Source organism: Eleutherodactylus coqui, chromosome 4 (genome assembly GCF_035609145.1).
Source record: "Eleutherodactylus coqui strain aEleCoq1 chromosome 4, aEleCoq1.hap1, whole genome shotgun sequence".
Taxonomy (NCBI): domain Eukaryota; kingdom Metazoa; phylum Chordata; class Amphibia; order Anura; family Eleutherodactylidae; genus Eleutherodactylus; species Eleutherodactylus coqui.
This window is the reverse complement of record NC_089840.1, coordinates 234555527-234573604: the sequence shown is the minus strand read 5'-3', so window position 1 is coordinate 234573604 and position 18078 is coordinate 234555527. Positions and strand designations below refer to the sequence as shown.

Sequence of the window (18078 nt, the reverse complement as noted above, 5' to 3'; positions counted from 1 at the left end):
ATTACTACTGGGACTACAATAGAGGTCACTTACTACTGGGGCCAGTATAGGGGACACTATTACTGGGGCTACTATGGGGGTCACTATTACTATTGGGGCCACTATGGGTGTCGCTATTACTGGAGTTACTATGGGGGTCACTATTACTACTGGGGCCACTATGGGAGTCACTATTATTAGTAGTGACACTATTACTACTGGGGCCACTGTGGGAGTCACTATTATTAGTAGTGACACTATTACTACTGGGGCCACTATGGGAGTCACTATTATTAGTAGTGACACTATTACTACTGGGGCCACTATGGGAGTCACTATTATTAGGGAGCCTGAAGGGAAATGAAGCATTACAACAGTTTCTCTTAAATCAATGGGCTGCTAATATAATGCATGGACATATGTCCTTCAGAGTGAGCAACATGGTTTGTAGATGCTCTCCACTCTAGATAACAGATGAGGGTCTTGAATGTGGAAATATCATCCATTAACAGACTTGAATCAGTGACCAGTTCACCCTTGTAGTAAATTAAACATGGTTGGCTGGGATGAACGTAACTGAAAAAAAAATCTTTTTTTTATAGATTCCATTTTTTAAATATATGCTTATTTACTTTGGATTATTTTGACAACTATTAACTTTGAATCATACTAGAAGTAAGAAAGTATTTGTGGTTGTTATTGGTTGATTAGATACTAATCTATAGTACACCGTATGCTAATGTACGCTTTTTTGTCAAATGTACATGACTCAGTCTCCAGGAATATTGTTTTATGGTATGCAGACATATTTGAGGTCATGATCTCTCAATAGATGGGGTTAGTCACTACAACTTAAGCTTCAAAGAACATAACTTTTTGCTTACATCAGCCTTTTGACCTCCTCGGAAACTTATCCCATCAGATATGCAAGATTGGAACTCTGCAATGGTGTAATACTCCACTTCGACTGATGGAGGCTCTGGAGGTTTTGGCAACTGGAATCCCTAAAGAACATAAATCAACAAGCATTAAGTTTCAAAAAGGTTTTGCTTTTAAGTTCTTTTAGTACAAACTGAGTACCTGATCTTGAAGTAATGAGCAATGACACATTTTTGATAATAATGATTCCCAGATGGAAATATTCACATATGGGAAAATATCAAAAGATGACAGATATCAACAGATAAACTAGGAGAACATTTCCAGACAAATAATATATAACTGGATATTTAAAGAAAGCTTCCTGTACCCACTGTACTTCCAAGTGAGACACCTAGAAGCAACAGTTTCCATTCACGTCTATGGAAGACAAGGAAAGAGCAAAGGTACACGGCGCCAGCTGCAGAGTCGGAGTCAGGTCTGGGGTGGTGTCATGCCGTCAGCCCTGACCTGCTATGTTCTCACACCAGCGCATGTTCTCTGGCATTTGGCGCTGAGTGCCGACAGTGACAGCTCTCCAGCTGTTATGGGCAGACTTGTTGGCTGGGAGGCATGACTTCCCAGGCAGCTAATCACCATCAGTCTGTGTATATTTATTTTTGGCCCCTCTCTTAGAAGGTGCAAGTTATATTCCTGCCTCAGTTGGTTTGATCTGAGTCCGGGCTAAACCCTGTCCAACTCTATTCTGACTCCTGACTGTAACGTGTCTGACTCCTGTCTGTAGATCCTCTGTATGAAGTGGTATTCGGTCCAGTTGGTGGTTTCAGATCCTGATCTGTATCACATTCAAGTTAAGTCTGCCTGGTGAATGCTTTATCTGGGGTGTGGTAGATCTCATTCCTGTGCATCTGTGGCTTTTACATTTGTAAAAGCCTCATGTGGTGCAGAGTATTAAGGCAGCAGAATTGCAGTCCTAACCTCTCACTCATGACCTGAAGGTTGCGAGTCCAATCACTGCATGGTTCAGGTAGCCGGCTCAAGGTCGACTCAGCCTTCCATCCTTCTGAGGTCGCTGAATGAGTACCCAGCTTGGTGGGGGTAATAAATAAATTACCTGAGAGCACTGTGGAATAAGTTGGTCGCTACACAAATAACAAGATTTATTTTTTGCATTACAGCTAACGTTTACCAGATTCCCTGTTATGATCTAGGGAAAGTGATGGTCACCCCAGGTTCCTGATGTGGGGCCATCCTTATCAGGGTAATCACCCTACTTGTTGGCAGGGCTCTCTTCCATCGGTAGGTTAGGGTCAAATTTCCCATTCCCCCACTTTTGGTTGTGTTATTAATATTTTGGTTTCTCCACGTTAGTGAATTGTGTACATATATGCCCAGTTTGAACATTAAGTTTACACCCATGGAGGTCACATAGGATGAGCCCTGCATGAATGTAACACAAGCAAGCCAAGGGCTGCTTTGCCTGGCCAAAAAGAGGGTCAGGGGACCCACGCTCTCCAAAATAGGGGGGATCCCATATATCCGACATTTATCGAATATCTTGTGGCTGTGTCATAAATGCCTAAGACTGGAAAACCCCTTTAAATGAACGTTGATAATTCAATGTCTTTTTTTAACCTGCAATTAGAAGTTCTATCAGTTCCCTGAACATCAACCAATGCAAGCCTCAGCTAGGGCATATGTTACTTGTTACATATAAACTAGATGCCTTGTTTGTCTTGCAATACTGGACATCTCATTGTAACATTCTCACACCACATCTTACTTTCAATAAATTGCTTCCAGACTTGGCCAAGAATGGCTTATTGTGTTTCATAAGCTTTTTCTCTTCCACAACCAGCAACGCTTACAGGCATATTACTTACTATAAGCCCAGTAATGAGACTTTGCATTATTGGAATTACATATACTGATGTCAATCCAATTTAGCCAATTAAAAGAAAATGATCATATTTCCAAGAAAAAAAGGTAGAAAATAAAAGTACAACGAACCAAACTAGACTCTCTCCGGGGTGGTGGTTTCATTCTCAGGTTTGGGGAACCTGCCAATAACAAGAGAAAATTATACATTGGAAGAATGCACAAAACCTTACAGAAAGAAATACATGATGCTAAACTTTGCCATAGAAAAAGAGAAAAGTAAGATGGAGGCATAACTATGCTAAAAATACAAAATAATGAATAAAAAGCAGAACAAACAACTGCCATGATAATACTTCAAATTCAGTATATATAAAATCATAAATCTGATAATGCCGGTATATATTATACCAAATTAGGCACAATCACTGATTAGAAAGCTGTATATGTGGATTAGATGTAGTGCAATCAGAAATGCTGTATATAACCTATATATTTTCTTTTAATCCACTGCAAAATTTATGCAAATACTAATTTTCTCTCTACAGCTGTGCTAAGTGGGAGGGCTATTCCTGGTCTGATGCTGGGGAGCTGTGCTTTGTGATCAGACGAATCAGCTGTATTCCTCTGCTCCTCCCTCTCCCCCTCTCACAGCATGAGTATTACATATATGCTCGGACCAATCATCTGTATCACTCTGCTCCTTCCTCTCCCCTCTCACAGCATGAGTTTCACATGTATGCTCGGGCCAATCATCTTTATTCCTCGGTTGTTACCCTTTCCCTCTGCTACTACCCACCTCCTTGCACTGTATGAGTCTCTCACATGTGCTCAGACCAAACCTCTATAACCCTCTGCTGCTACTCTTCTCTCACTGCAGGAGTCTCACACATACAGTATGCTGAAGCAGAGCACATTTCCCATCTTTCATCCTCCCAAATAGCCATAATCCAGTTAGTGACAGGGCGCTAAAATGGTGACAGCAGCGGGAGAGGAGTGTGTGAGTTTTCAACCTAAGTAATTATATTTAGCGTAGAATTTAGCATAGACCAACTAGCTTGTGACAGAAAAAGTATTAAAGGGTTTGTCTGGCTAGAAATGAACTTTTTGAATTTTGAGTCAAATTACTTAAAACAATAAAAGAAGTGTGTACTTACTGGAGATGAGCGAGCAAGCTCATCCAAGCATTAGCATACTCGAAGTACTTGTTACTCGAGCACCTCGCGGTAAGAGAGACAGATATATGGAAGCAGCTACCGAATATGGGTCAGCATGGAAAATGCTCGAGTCTCCCATTGACTTCAATAAGGGGTTCGTTACTCGAAACGAGCTCTCGAGCATTACAAAAAGTTAGGCTCGAGTAAAGAACACCCGAGCATTTTGGTGCTCGCTCATGTCTAGTATATACCCTCCTCAGCACTGGCGATCCAGTGCTGCAGACCTATGATTTTCCCAGTCTCTGACACTGGAAGTCAGGTGACCACAGCCTGCTAATCAGAGGTTGCAGTGTCAATGTTCAGAACTCCTGGTATCTTGGCGACCAGGATATAAAAGCTGATGTCAGGAGAATGGGCATAGACAATGTGGTCTCAAATTGCCAGGCAGCGGTCACTTGACTTCTGTTGTCAACGGAGACTGGGAGAAAGGCAGGGATACAGCGCTGGATCGTCAGGGCTGAAGAGAGTAAAGGTCCTTTTAGACGCAAAGATGATTCTTTTAAACTGCCAAAAGTCTGAAAGATTTAGCAACTTATTTACATCAAGTGTTAATGGCTTTAATGACCATTAACACTTTACCATCTTCATTTGCCAAAAATGTAAAAGGACCTCCAGGAGTTGTTTGCAGAGCCCAGTGTGTTTAAACACATTCCCAGCTGTGTAAACAGCTGCCACCACATTCCATTTTTCTCCTTGCGGCTTGCGGCAGATTTCATTGTTCTCCTCGCGGCTAGTATAAACATGCCGCGGGGAAAACATCATGCAGTATTAAGAAAGATGAGCCAAATGCATTCAAATGGATGCAAGCGGTTTAAGAATGGATTTTATGTGAAGTAAAATCCATCATTCAAACGAGTGCCCGCTTTTACATGTAACGAGATCGCTCATTTTCGGCCATTTGGACGAATTTTGAGTGACAATTGTTGCGTGTAAAAGGGCCTTAAGTACCTGTTTCTTTTATCGTTTCAAGTAATTCTACTCTAAATTCAAAAGGTTAATATTTCTAAGCAGACAACCCCTTTTAAGACATAAACAGAGAACATTTTCCACTTACTTATTTCAGATCTCTGAGGAGCTATTCTTGCCACTGCCGGAGACCCTGGAGTGGCTTTTAGTGTTGGTTTCTCGGAGGTCATCATTGAGTTGCCATTAGAGTCATTACAAAGGATTGGCAGACTAATCTCTTTCTTGCTAATATGAGCCTCTTCAGCTTCATTTCCTGCATGGCCCTCCTTTTCATTGGATTTCTTGTTCAGAAGATTACTAATTTCCATGATATTCCCTATAATCTCCACCGGCCCGGCAAGATTTTTCTTTCGACATGGGAGGTCATCTTTGGCCTTCTTTAGATAGGAGGCAGGAGCCCAGCCCTCTGTACCTTGGTACCTACAATGCAATAAATACATTTTCAATAAGAAAACTGAATGAACTAATAATAACAAAGGCCTTGTAGTTTGTGTGGTTTTGGAGTGGAAATAATAATTAAGGCATATGCGTTTAATTTGTTAATTGGAATATTATTCCAATTTTTAAAAAAAAATCAAAGAAATGTCCAAAAATAATGAGTATAAGTGTGTCTGGGAAGACCAGCTTCCAACATCTGCTCTCCAGCTTGGGAATAACTCCAGAGGGATACAAGGCGAAAGAGGCAGGAAATGAGGATCAACACATGTGCAGGAATGTTAGTATGATACATATTTAAGGAGGATTTTGTCATAATACTTAAGGTGGATTACCACATTATACGCTGATACGATTATTAGAACTGGGCAGAAATCTGAAGAGGATTACCACACTAGGATGTATAATTAGATTAGCAAAACCTTTGTCCTCAAATGAAACAAAAAAAAAGTTTGCATGATGACTATTGCAACCAATACTGTATATCAGGCAAATGGATAGCACAATCTTGCATCGGAGTATCTTTATAGTATAAAACAATGTGATGTGAGTAGATCATCAGTGTTACAGCGTTATGTGTCATTAACCAAATCATATAAAAAAAGAAGAATTTGCATATTTAAATCAATATAATTCCAAATCAAAGTGATTCTGTCATAATTTTTCGATCTTAAGCTCCCACTATAGCAGTTTGTGGCACATGTAACACACATTGGATGTGTAATGTAAAGACCAGCAGAGGGTGTGTTAACGCAAAAAATTACTTAAGTGGAGCTTCAGTGCACGTCTGTTCCAACTGAGACAGAGGGCCGCACAGCACATGCGTGAAATTTCACTGTGGCTGTCACTGATGCCAGTGGCAGGGGGAGGCGGACGCGCAGTGGAAGGGGTGTGCATGATTACAGGATTGTGTGACTCAGGGCTCCGGTGTCCCACCTCCATGACTCGAGGTGGGTCAATTTGCAAACAGGGCAGTATAAAATAAAGGTGAGTTTTTGTGCAGTGGCCCAGAATGTCTATTCCTGGCCCCTCCATAATGGTCATACATGTCATGTCCTTTGTGTAGATGCAATGTGCAAAATGTCTTGTCTCCTGTTATGTGTATTGCACATCTGCAACAAGTGAGAGGTTAATGTCTGCATGTGGATGGGATATATCTGCAAATGTATCAATTTATGTCCTGTCACGTGGTATGCTAGAGACTATGAGTGTCTGAGAGTGGGAAGAGGTCCATCATCTTCTGAGTCCTGAGCAAGAGTGCCAGTCACATAGGGGTACCTTAAACCCTCATGTGGTGAAGAGGATGGAAGAGGAAGAAAGCTTTTCTGAAGACCCCCATGCCAAGAGCCATTAAAGAGTAAGGAGAAAGAGAGGGAGAAAGAGAGAGAGAGCGTGAGAAGTAAAGAAGGCCAAGACCACCGTGCAGAGGTACTGTGTTAAAAGAGTGTCTGTGGAGAGTCTGCCCCTTCTCCTTCCAGGAGCGGCACCATACAGATAATGAGGACTGTAGGACAAATATCATCCTAAGTACACTCTTTGAGAAAATTCCCCTTCCAGGAGCGGTACCATACAGATAACAAAGACTATAGGACCAGAATCATCCTGAGTTCCTCCCTGACCTCCCTTCTTCTGTCTTACCTGCGCCAGTGTGTTCTTAAATTGTATAGTGTTAAGGTCTTCAGGTAAAGTTTTGCCAGGCCCGGATTGTTCCCAGAGACTGAGGTACTAAAGCACAAAAATGTGTGTGAGTTCTCTTTATTATCGCCAAGGGTCATTCCGGTGGGTAAAGGAACGGTGGTGTCATGTGACAACCTGTATTCCTGTTATATATATATTGGCCATTCTTCCCCTAAGGGTGTCCGGATACTCTGGCTGAGGCTGCGTGTGTCCCTAGGAGGAGGACAGCTTTACTCTCCCAGCTGCTCAGCATATGCCCCGTGTCCAGAGTTATCCTACAGGATGCTGTATTTGCAATAACGCACACTCTACTGGTTTTAACACACACATGTGCCCAGAGTCGCTATGGTGGCAGCTCAAGATAGAAAAATATGAAAGAATTCTTATATAGGAGTTTTTTTCTGAAGAAAATGGACAGAAAGACAGTAGTTTCCAGCAGTTGGGATCACCGGTCCCAAGAGCAAGTAGGCCCCAGTGCAGTTATTCTAATTTATTTCAATGGAGAAATACACAGCACTTTTAAGCAGAATCTGCATGTTTTAAGGGCTTGCTGAAAGCACCAGTTGCCGGCCCCTCAATGATCTGGAAAAGCCCTTTAACATTGAAAGGTGCAGTGCATAAGACATTAAATGTGATTAATAGGCAATGCTCTGAATAGCATCTCCTATTGGTTGCAACTCTTTGAGTTTAGAGCGTTCGAAGCTGTTTGAGTTGGAGGGTCAATTAAGGACCTGCACTACTCATTGATGAATGGATGTAACGATGAGGCATAAAATAGTAATTGCAAGCAAGGAATGTTAACATTACTGCCCACCCCCTACATTTAGTCAGTTAGCAATCCTAGCCTGAGGCAGGGCACACCTATTAGATAGTTCGACTAACAACTATTTTTACCAAACTCCCACACCATTCCGTGTACCGAATGGGACGGAAGTGAGTAAACTGCTACCAGACACTTCTGGCTGCTGCTTATTTTCCCAGAACAAAAAAATCAGCAGTTGAAATCTGTCTGCATGATCCTCATCTCCCCTGACATCTGCCTTTGGTGTTAGAGTCTGTAATACATACAAGGGAGTATCCGAAAGAAACAGGAATCTTCTTCTGGTGGTGGGGAGTTACTACCGTAGTACAGGCTTCCATTGCTGCGGAACCCTTCTGAGGCGATATGCCAGCAGACGTTATTGGGGAGGTTGCTTTTGGCTCCAGTGACTTTTTTTTCCCAAGCTTTTTGCCTATTTTGTGATGGCTGATTCATACAAACGACGTACAGTTGTGAATTTTGTTTTCTTTTCTACTGCTCAAAGCACTCGCAAAAAAGTAGCACGGAGCAAGATTGAGTGAATACAGAGGGTGAGGCAAGGGTGTCACGATTTTTTTTGCCAAAAATTGCTTAACCCTCAGTGCTGTGAGGGCAAACAGGTGACTTGTTCTCCCATCATTGACAACACACCTGCCCACACAGCGCTGATTGTTAAGTAATGTTTGACAAAAAACAGCACAACACCCTTGGCCTCACCTTCATATTGTTGTAGTAATATTAATATAAATGTGTTTCTGAAAATCAGCCCATGCAAATATATATATAGATATATATATATCTATATATATATATATATTCCTATAAGCACCTTCAAAGGAAATAGCTAGCAGTTAAATGGTTAATGACCTCAATATTATAGGTTGATATGTACACATAGAAGTTGAAGCTCCAACGTACCGTTCCCATAGCTCGCTAGCAAGGGGAGGAACTTCTTATCTTTGACTGCATACCTTCAGTCCATATTGGAATATTAATAAAGTTTATGCTACTTGGGTATATAGGAATTATGTGTTCACATAGCGACATACACCCGGGGCGTAAACATATGTTAATCATAAGCGTCATTACATACTAGGCCAATCATGAGTTGTTATGATGTTGGGAGGGGGATGCATGTAATTCCTGCGTCATATTCAGTATATCTGTATTGTACTTCCTTTTAATAAACCAGTAGGGTATGGAGGTTGACGGATAGCATCCATGAGTTCAAATACATATATTCATGCATGAAGCTTCTCATTATAACCAATCTGGAGCAAACCAGTGGAATCTTCTGGAATATGACTTATTCCTATAACAATATTCACCCAATCTTCTCTGTGCAACTTTTATACAAGTGCTTTGAGCAGGGAGAAAGGAAACAAAATTTCCCAGCTGCACACTGTTCGTATGAATCGGCCATCACAAGATAGGCAAAAGACTGAACAACTTGTTGAGAAAAAAAATCACTGGAGCCAAACGCAACCTTCCTCTACAATGTCAGCTGGCGTACCACCTCAGAAGGGTTCCACGGACATTCACCTAGAAACAGAAGCCTTACTAGTAACACACCACCCATCAAAGGATTCCTGTTTCTTTTGGGTACCCCCTTGTATATTTCCATTTTAAAAGGATTGTATTCTTTGTATGTAATGAAAAGGTAACATGGATAATATCAGTACCAAGTCATCATTGCATAAAATTGTTACACAAGTAGCCCGAACAAAAATATTTTTAAAGTGTTAGAAAAACATGGCTGACTCTTTTGACAAATACCACCACACCCGCACACAGGTTGTGTCTGGTATTACAGATCAGCTCCATTGAAGTGAATATGAGCAGTGTCTACCATACCATGCTGGGCCACTGCAAAGAGTACGGAGTGGTGTGCGTTCGGCTCTGCACACCAACATAGCTATAGTTGAACCCCAGGGGCGTGACTATAGAGGGGGCAGGGGATGCGGTTGCACCTGGGCCCAGGAGCCTTAGGGGGCCCATAAGACCTCTCTTCTCCATATTGGGAGCCCAGTACTATGAATAAAGCATTATAGTTGGGAGCCCTGTTACAGGTTTTGCATCGGGGCCCAGGAGCTTCAAGTTATGCCTCCGCCCCTGCTGATCAGCTATTGATAACCAATTCTTTAATCCAAGTATAAAATAAGTGCTTTACTGAGCCCCAATGACGGCAGAAGTTCTCTTCGAGAAGTGCCTCCGAATGAGTTTTATTTTTCACTTAGGAAACATTTAAATGTGTAGCTTGTAAACTCCGGAACATTCAATGATTACAGGTTACACTTAGGGTTGGAATAATTCTGGGTACACATCAAACCAAAGGAATTTCTGGAACACTTGACTGAAGGAATTGTACTGTATACCCAACGGCTTCCCTTCCAAAGCTATTTTATACATGTATCTTGTAGAAAATCTGTATATTGCAAGAGGCAACACAGATCTCTTCCACAATACCTCTGTCTCTAGTTGATATATTCAGAAGATAAACAATTACTGTTCCATTAGCCTTCGGAATAAAGCAAGACAGAATTCATGTGCTGGACAACATGCATACACAATGTCGGGGAGGGAAGATTACAGGTATTATAAACATAGTCTTGAGTTCTAGATTCACAATTCGTGCCAGCCTTCTATAAATGTTTTTCCTCCTTTGATATACTTAGGCTTTCTTGTTTCTGCTATGCTTTGGTTGACTAACGCCCCCCTTCAAAACTCTTGTACACATGCCGAGATTTACAATATACACAACCAGCAATTGTAAACGACGCAATTAGCACTCTGAAATAGAGAAGACTGGGGGATTGTAAAAAGTTAGTGGGGGATGATAATAAATAGCAAAAAGTCAGTTCCAACTCCTTCGGTGCAGGAGACATTTTTCTTTAATGGTATAGCAACTATTTCTCTTACCTTATGTACCACCAGCCTTCCAGATTCTTTTGGATGACCTCCACCGTGACACCTTTCTCAAATCCAATCTCGTCTTTTCCTTGGCTGGTGTAGGGTTGTACAGTAACATATTTTTCTTCTAATGACAGCAGAACAACAAGAAAAAAAAAGGTCATTAGTAATTTGTTTAATGTAAGTGAACAGTGGGGCTAAATATTGCGCAATGTGCTTAAACCAAACATAGAAAGCTTCCAAATCCAGGATGATCTATTAAGTAGAGCAGCTTCAAATAGTCTCTCTCTCTCTCTAGAAGACCTCACACATCCATGCATTACATGGAGAGCCTATTGATTTTAAGGGTATCTGTGTAATGCTCCATTTCTCCTGTGGTGGCACTGCAGGGAATTTGAGCACTTGCTGCCAGTTATCCCACAGATAGATGACCATTGAGGGTTTAATCAGTGGGACTGCATGTGATCGGGTTATCATTAGTGGTCACATCTAACAAAAAGAGATTGCCCAATGTAGACAACGCTTTTAATAAAGCTAAGTAAATCATATCATACATATCGTAGCATCTAGCTATAAGGATCATAGAAAACAGCTGAAATTGCTTATACTTGTCATATTCTATTAGTATACAAGAAAAAAAAAAAGATGCCTTCATCAAAGCAAGCAGTGCGACATGACCTCTTCCTTGGGAACCAACCATACCGTGCACACTGGGCTGGTACAACTCTTCTATGTATAACAATAAGATCTCTACTCCATGAGATGTCTTATGTACCTCCTACTACTATGTCAGACTGTCCATCACCTATCATCAACCTACACAGGGCAGATTTTTGCATCTCGACTGTTGCATATTTAAAGGGGTAATCTAGGGAGAAAAACAACATTTTCAAACTAGCATTTAGTGGTGGAACAACATAACAAGCCATACTTACTTCATCCAATTGACTTCTGTTCCCAGATGCCTGGTACTCCGCTGGTCTTCACTTCCATCTCTAGCAATAAAGTCATGACTTCACATACCAGGGACATGTGACCACCGCAACCAATCACCAGATCACTTCAACCAGTGATTGGCTGCGGTGGTAACATATTCAGTTGTCGGAGCACCATTGCTGATGCATTTGGGGGAACGGCACCAAGAGAATAGGAAGGACAGAGGATTTGGTTAGGCGAGTATGGCCTTTTATAAGTTATTCCATCACTCTGGTTTGAAATATTTTTTTTTCCTGGATAACCCTTTTTTTGAGAATGTGTACATGTTTAATTAGTAGTACCAAGACTAGACGTTATCCCTATCCATGCTTATCGGTGGGTGTCTCAGCAGAGACCCCAGACGATCTTGAGGAGGGGACTTGTGTCCTGCTCTGCCTGTTACTGTCGGGTCGCTTGTTTCCCCACAGTGGCATCAGAAAGAATGGAGTGCAGGCTGAGCATGCACGGTTGGTGCTCCATTGTTTTTAATGGGGCTGACGAAAATAGCCAAGCGGGAGCTGCTCAGCTATCTCTACAGTCCCATCGAAAGTGAATGGAGAGCTATTGCACTTGCATGACCTGCACTACATTCAGCCTCCTGCTCACTGGGGGAGGGGGTATAAGCACCCCATTATGAGGAGGATGGGCACAAGACCCCCATTCTTCCGATCGGCGTGGGTGTAAGCTGTGAGAGCCCCATCAATCAGCAAGTTATCACTTAACCTGTGGCTAGATGATAATTTAGAATCTTGGTACAACCCCTTTAATGCAATATAGACACAAAGAGAAAATGTTTACAGAGAATATATGTAAGCAGCTTGTATTTACCCAGTATAATGTAAGCAATGATATAGCAAGAGTGCAGAGCAAGCACTGGTCAGAAAAACAGGCAAGAAAGCAAAAAAAGCAATTTTGCCAAAATCATGCAAAGTGGTTATATAGCAAAGAGACGTAGAATTCTATGCAATTTCAACTCTACTACAAAATGGGGCCATAGACACATCCAAACTTCAGCCAATCTAACCAATAAGTTTCTGGTGAGAACACTATCGGCTCTGACCAATGGACATTGATTCCACTGGTTGGAAAATGTCTATGACTGTTATAAAAAATGTTTTGCATTTATGTAGATTATAGAAGAACCTTCTCATAATGGACTGTCCATGTGGACTTGACTAGATCTTTTTACCTGTGACCTCTTTAACAGACATTATTATTACAATATTCTTTATTCCCCCTTCATAGGTTACTTGTTGGAAGTATTGACTATCTGGAACTGTTCAATAGCTGGAAATCTCCTTGCGGTTGAATGTGCCTTGGAAAGTTTTATGCTACTTCATGCCATTTCATAGAATAAAGTGTGTATTTGGCTACTGCAGACACCTCTAAACTCTACAGGCAACGATCCATTGATATACCACTTACTGGCGAGAACCCAATGCACCTACGCAGTGAACGACTTACAAAGGCAAAGCCTAAGCTTGGCAGAGGACATGGAATGTGGTGCTTAGACGGAGAACAGTTTTTGGTTCCAAGACATGAAGTTTGGACTGGTTACCAAAGAAAGGTCAATTGTCATTCGTCTAGTCCTACAGTATGCATGCACATACAGTTATATGCCATACCGCCAACACTGAACTAAAGATACAAATTAAGAAGTTTAAGCAGATCCAACTTCCAATCCAATCAGAATTGTCTTCCAAATGGGCTTAGATTCTCAAAGAAAAGTGGAGGTGAACTGAACTCTTTAAGGAAGGCAACAGACCTAGCATTCATTTGCAGTGCTACTGTGGCTTTGCAATACCTCCTGCAACCATGCACCATAAATTATGCATTTTCAGGGTAGGAGTTTGGGTTAGTAAATCTCCAGACAAAATAATGTTTTTGTTTTTATAATTGGCTTCAAGGTTTTTATTAATGGTGTGTACCCAAAAACAGGGGTTTGGTCAGCTTTAAATAGAATATTGGATTCTTCATTGTATATTTGCAGTCTTTTAATCCCAAACCACTAAAAGAAATCTGAAAATGTAACTCTGTAAATATCAGATAGCGATTCTGTATCCACTTTAAAGAGGGGGACTTGTTATTTGTATAGCGCCAACTTATTCCGCAGCGCTTTCAGGTAATTTATTTATTACCCCCCACCGAGCTGGGTACTCATTTTACCAACCCTGGAAGGATGGAAGGCTGAGTCGACCTTGAGTCAGCTACCTGAACCACGTAGGGATTGACCTTAGGGCTACATTTTGCTGCCTTAATACTCTGCACCATATGAGGCCCATATAAAGAGGCATTCTCATCTTGGCCAATTAGGTCTGCGATAGGAATACTCCTCAAGGTAGACTGGAATACTGAAACAGTCAAGTAGGCTGTGCTACAGTTTCCTTAAAGGGGTTTTCCAAAACCTCAGTTTATTTTGGGTTGCAGCAGTGATGTGGGTTGTTTACCCATGTGGCCGCTGTAGACCATAGAAGACCCAACAGAGATGTCATTGATGACAACCTGCCGGGGGCTTCTGTATTAGAAGCTTATGTGACAGGCTTATGGCATGTCACTGCGGGTCTTCTGTTCTATGGAACATCACCTGTCAAATGCTGTGGTGACGGACCGCCGAAATGGCAGTCCGGCACCACAGTGAGTTTATGGATCTTATATAGTTGTGGACACATGGGGCCCAAAGACTCTATAGAATAAATATCTTGAAACCCTTTTAACTGCCATAAAAGGGAATTGGAATTACAGAAGCAGGGTAGCACAGTGAGCTATGCTGTTTCCCTACCATGGGAGCCATGGAAATGATGTAATTTTCAAGAACTCCCTTTCACTTCTATGGGAGTTCAAAAAACAGCATGAAGAAGCCTGCTTGGCTATCATAGTGACTCCCCAACATCCCTAGTCACTGCATATAGCCAGACCAAAGTGGTTCTGAAGCCAGACTTTGTTTTGAAGATAGGTGTAAGTCCCAGAGATGGCATATGCCATAAATGTTCCTTTTTTAAAGGGCCATCTAAAATTAGAAAAAAAAAGTTGAGTTGCAATGCCAAACAACCCATGGTCACAAAAGTTTCAGGCAAAAAACCCCGCAAAACAGACCCTTTGTTTTTATCTTGAAACCCCTTTAAAACATTGTTACTCTTGGTTCACGTCAACTGTGTGTTTATTCATATTATGAGTCATTTGTAAAATCAGGAGATTATATAATATATATAATATTTCCATCACTGCAGTATAATGGTCAGGCTCTGAATGTACTCTTAAGAGCTATGGACTTTTCGGTGAAATACGGATGGCCACTCATGATAGAACAACCACAGAACATGTAATTATCATTGGTGTGGAACAGCATCAAGGACATATTTGGAAGGCTCAGCATGTGGCAAACATATTCCATGGTTGTTATTCATTGTTGGGAAGCACACAATTTATTAAGAATATGTCTTTTGCTTACATCTGCATTAAAAGCCATTTAAAAAGTCATAAAAGCCAAGGAGGTAAACAAAGAAACCATATACACACAATGAGGTCTCAGGCATTGGGGAACATTTAGGTTGTTATGAAATTGGCTTTGGACTCTCAAGCATTTTTAGCATATTGAGAATACAGAATGGAGATTTTAAATGACTAGAATCATGGGTCATAAAAATGGAGAAAGACTTTAACCCTTTCCTATCCAATTTTGGATTCAGGGTTTCCTAAAAGGTTTTCTCTTTTTGCTGTTATATAACGGTGCCATCTGCTGGCTAAAGCCAGTGTGTGCGCCAGAGAGGCTCCGACAGCGGAGTGGCTGGCAATAGATGGTAAGAATACCCGGTCGGACGTCTTCTGACATTGGAGCTGTACAAGCTTCAATCAGAATGCAGGAAGACGTCAGACAGTGGATTGTAAAGGGTTAATGTTGTGCAGAGGGGTCAGTTTTAACCCACAATTGTAAAGGTGGAATTATCTGCTATATTCAAGCAAACCTGGAAGCTCAATTTTGACCAAATAATTGTAAGGGACTGCAGGCAGCGGTTCAGGGCTTTCCTGGTTTTCCGGGTCGATGTCAGCCTGACGGACGATAGGGAGCAGGAGTCACTATTGCTGAACCAATAACGCTTTAACAACTATAAAACTTTAAAGCATTACAGTAAATTGTAATCTGGGATATCTCAGTTTGTCAATAAAGCTCATGAGTCCTAGTTGGTTGATCTTAATTATCAATAAATGATAATTGTCTCACTAAACAGTCTTTAGGTCCACCTTTAGGATACCTGTAACAACTCTACGCCCGGATGACTGTGTTGTTTCAGTACGGTACAGAAGAACCTTTCAGGCATCTTGACTTTCTATGATTGTCCTGTTCCTATGTTCCCGAAGGGCACCTACCATTGGACTGTAATTGTTAAGGTAGGTAAATTCCCCTGGTGCAAGACCCTAGGGTGACGTCACATGGTAACGTTTTCTTGGCAGACAGTTTTTGCGGGATGGTTTGCCATTGCCCGTTTTAATGGGTACTCATTTTACCGACCTCGGGAGGGTGGAAGACTGAAGCCGCAACCTTCAGGTCATGAGCAAGAGCTTAGGACTGCATTTCTGCTGCCTTAACACTTTGCGCCACACGAGGCTCTTCTAACTGCTAAGTCACAGCATAAACTGGGAGATACTCCCTTTCCCTTCTTCATGCAGCTTAGCTGCTCTCTGCATGCTCTGCAAGCTTCTTGAAGGCTATATCTCTCTCTCTAGAAGGGAACCGTCTTTAAGACTCTATCTGCAACACTGCAGTACACCAGAGACTCCTTTTCCAACCTCCATCCTGTACCAAGTACCTCTCAACTACTTCCCGTTTCTTTTTCCTGCTCAGCTCTGCTCCTCCATTCCCGCCCCATCTTAAAGAGACAGTACCATTAGAAAAAAAAAACAGCAATGAACCATACCCCAACCTCCAATAACCAACGTAGCCTTGTGGGCTCCTTATGGTAGAGTTTTGCCAGTCCCAGGTGGCTGTTGGACTGGTCCCAGTGTATAAGCCAGCGAACAAGCATTAAAGGGGTTTTCTCTTCAAAATAACCGCATGTCATATGCCCTACTAGGAATGTGGACATTCCAAAAGGGATCCCTCACTCAGAAGCTTTTTCCTACAAGCCTTAATTTTGTTTTATAAATTTAGAAGGGACTAATGGTCCTGGTGACATCTTATAAACAGGTCATGTGGACTTCTAATGTATAAGCCCAGGCTTGTTTACAGGACGTCGCCAATAACGTTCCAATCATGCCCATCACTGGCTGCCATGGTTGAACAGATAAATGACCACTGCAGCTTAAGTAAACAGATATTGGCTAAAGGATGGCAGTGGTGGCCAGGGAGCAGATCATCAGACATGGGACTATAGTGTTTTTTTTTCAATTTTTTTTTCAATAATTCCCCCCCCCCCCCCCCACTGCCACCAATGTTAAATATATTGGAAAGCTCATTTGAAGGGTATTTCTATTGCAGGCAATCAAGTCTGAAATGGGAATAGGTGGCCAGAATTATGGAAAAGGGTGTTATTCATGTTATTCACTTTATGGGAGTTACGGGAACAGGGTCGAAAAGCCAGCCGAGCTGTTTCTGTAATCCCTGTCACCTTTGGCCATGGCATCCGGACTGGTATTCTCATTTTACTCATGATTGACTGTGATGCCAATACCCCCAACACCAACATACTTAAAACCATTACGACCTAGTAAGTCAACAAAACAACTAGAATATGAAATACATATTGGTCCGCAGACCATCAAAGAAAGGAAAGTGTAATGAGGTTTCATATTAAGACTTTCCAATGCCACATTTCCAAACCATCTTAATAGAAGATGAACAACCACAAGATCGAGCAGAACTCAAAACTAGAATTTGGTTTGACTTTTAGATGTTGAACATTATGAATTTATTAACAGAAAACTTGTGTTGTGCTCAAGACCGCAGCAAGACTCAAATACTTTCCATCAGTCAGCAATCTCCTCTCGTCTTAATATCCCTTATCCTGCTCAACGCTTTGCCTTTCCCTGCTCCGGAGGGAGCTGAATTTATACACGGCTGATGGAGGCTGTGGTTTCATGCATATTTTTATTTCTCTCATTTGAAAAACAAAGGGGAGTGAGGAATTGTTAATCAGGAAACTGTGTGTTTGCTATGACTGGGATGTGGGTGGAAAGGAGGAACCGGAGAGTGACTGGAACTCGCTTTCTATATAGAAACCTTGTGTGTTCCATATAACTTGCTGATGGTTTCATGTGTATTCTGTTTGCACGATACTTGTTGAAATATTCAATACATATATAGCGGTGTACAAACAATAAATGCAATATATATTATTTGGCTAATTTACTGAAAAAAAGAGCAATATA

At 41.5% G+C, this 18078-nt stretch overlaps 1 protein-coding gene across 5 annotated transcripts in view; it reads right to left on the bottom strand.

Moving 5' to 3' along the window:
- SH3PXD2A (SH3 and PX domains 2A) overlaps positions 1-18078 on the bottom strand; it is a 327632-nt gene that overhangs the window by 15465 nt on the left and 294089 nt on the right. For all 5 annotated transcript variants that reach the window (XM_066600881.1, XM_066600883.1, XM_066600884.1 and 2 more), the window contains 4 exons: positions 10750-10867; positions 5008-5339; positions 2869-2918; positions 864-983 (listed from right to left, as the gene is read on the bottom strand). In XM_066600881.1, the coding sequence (XP_066456978.1) occupies positions 864-983; positions 2869-2918; positions 5008-5339; positions 10750-10867 (620 nt within the window). The remainder of the gene's footprint in view (positions 1-863; positions 984-2868; positions 2919-5007; positions 5340-10749; positions 10868-18078) is intronic.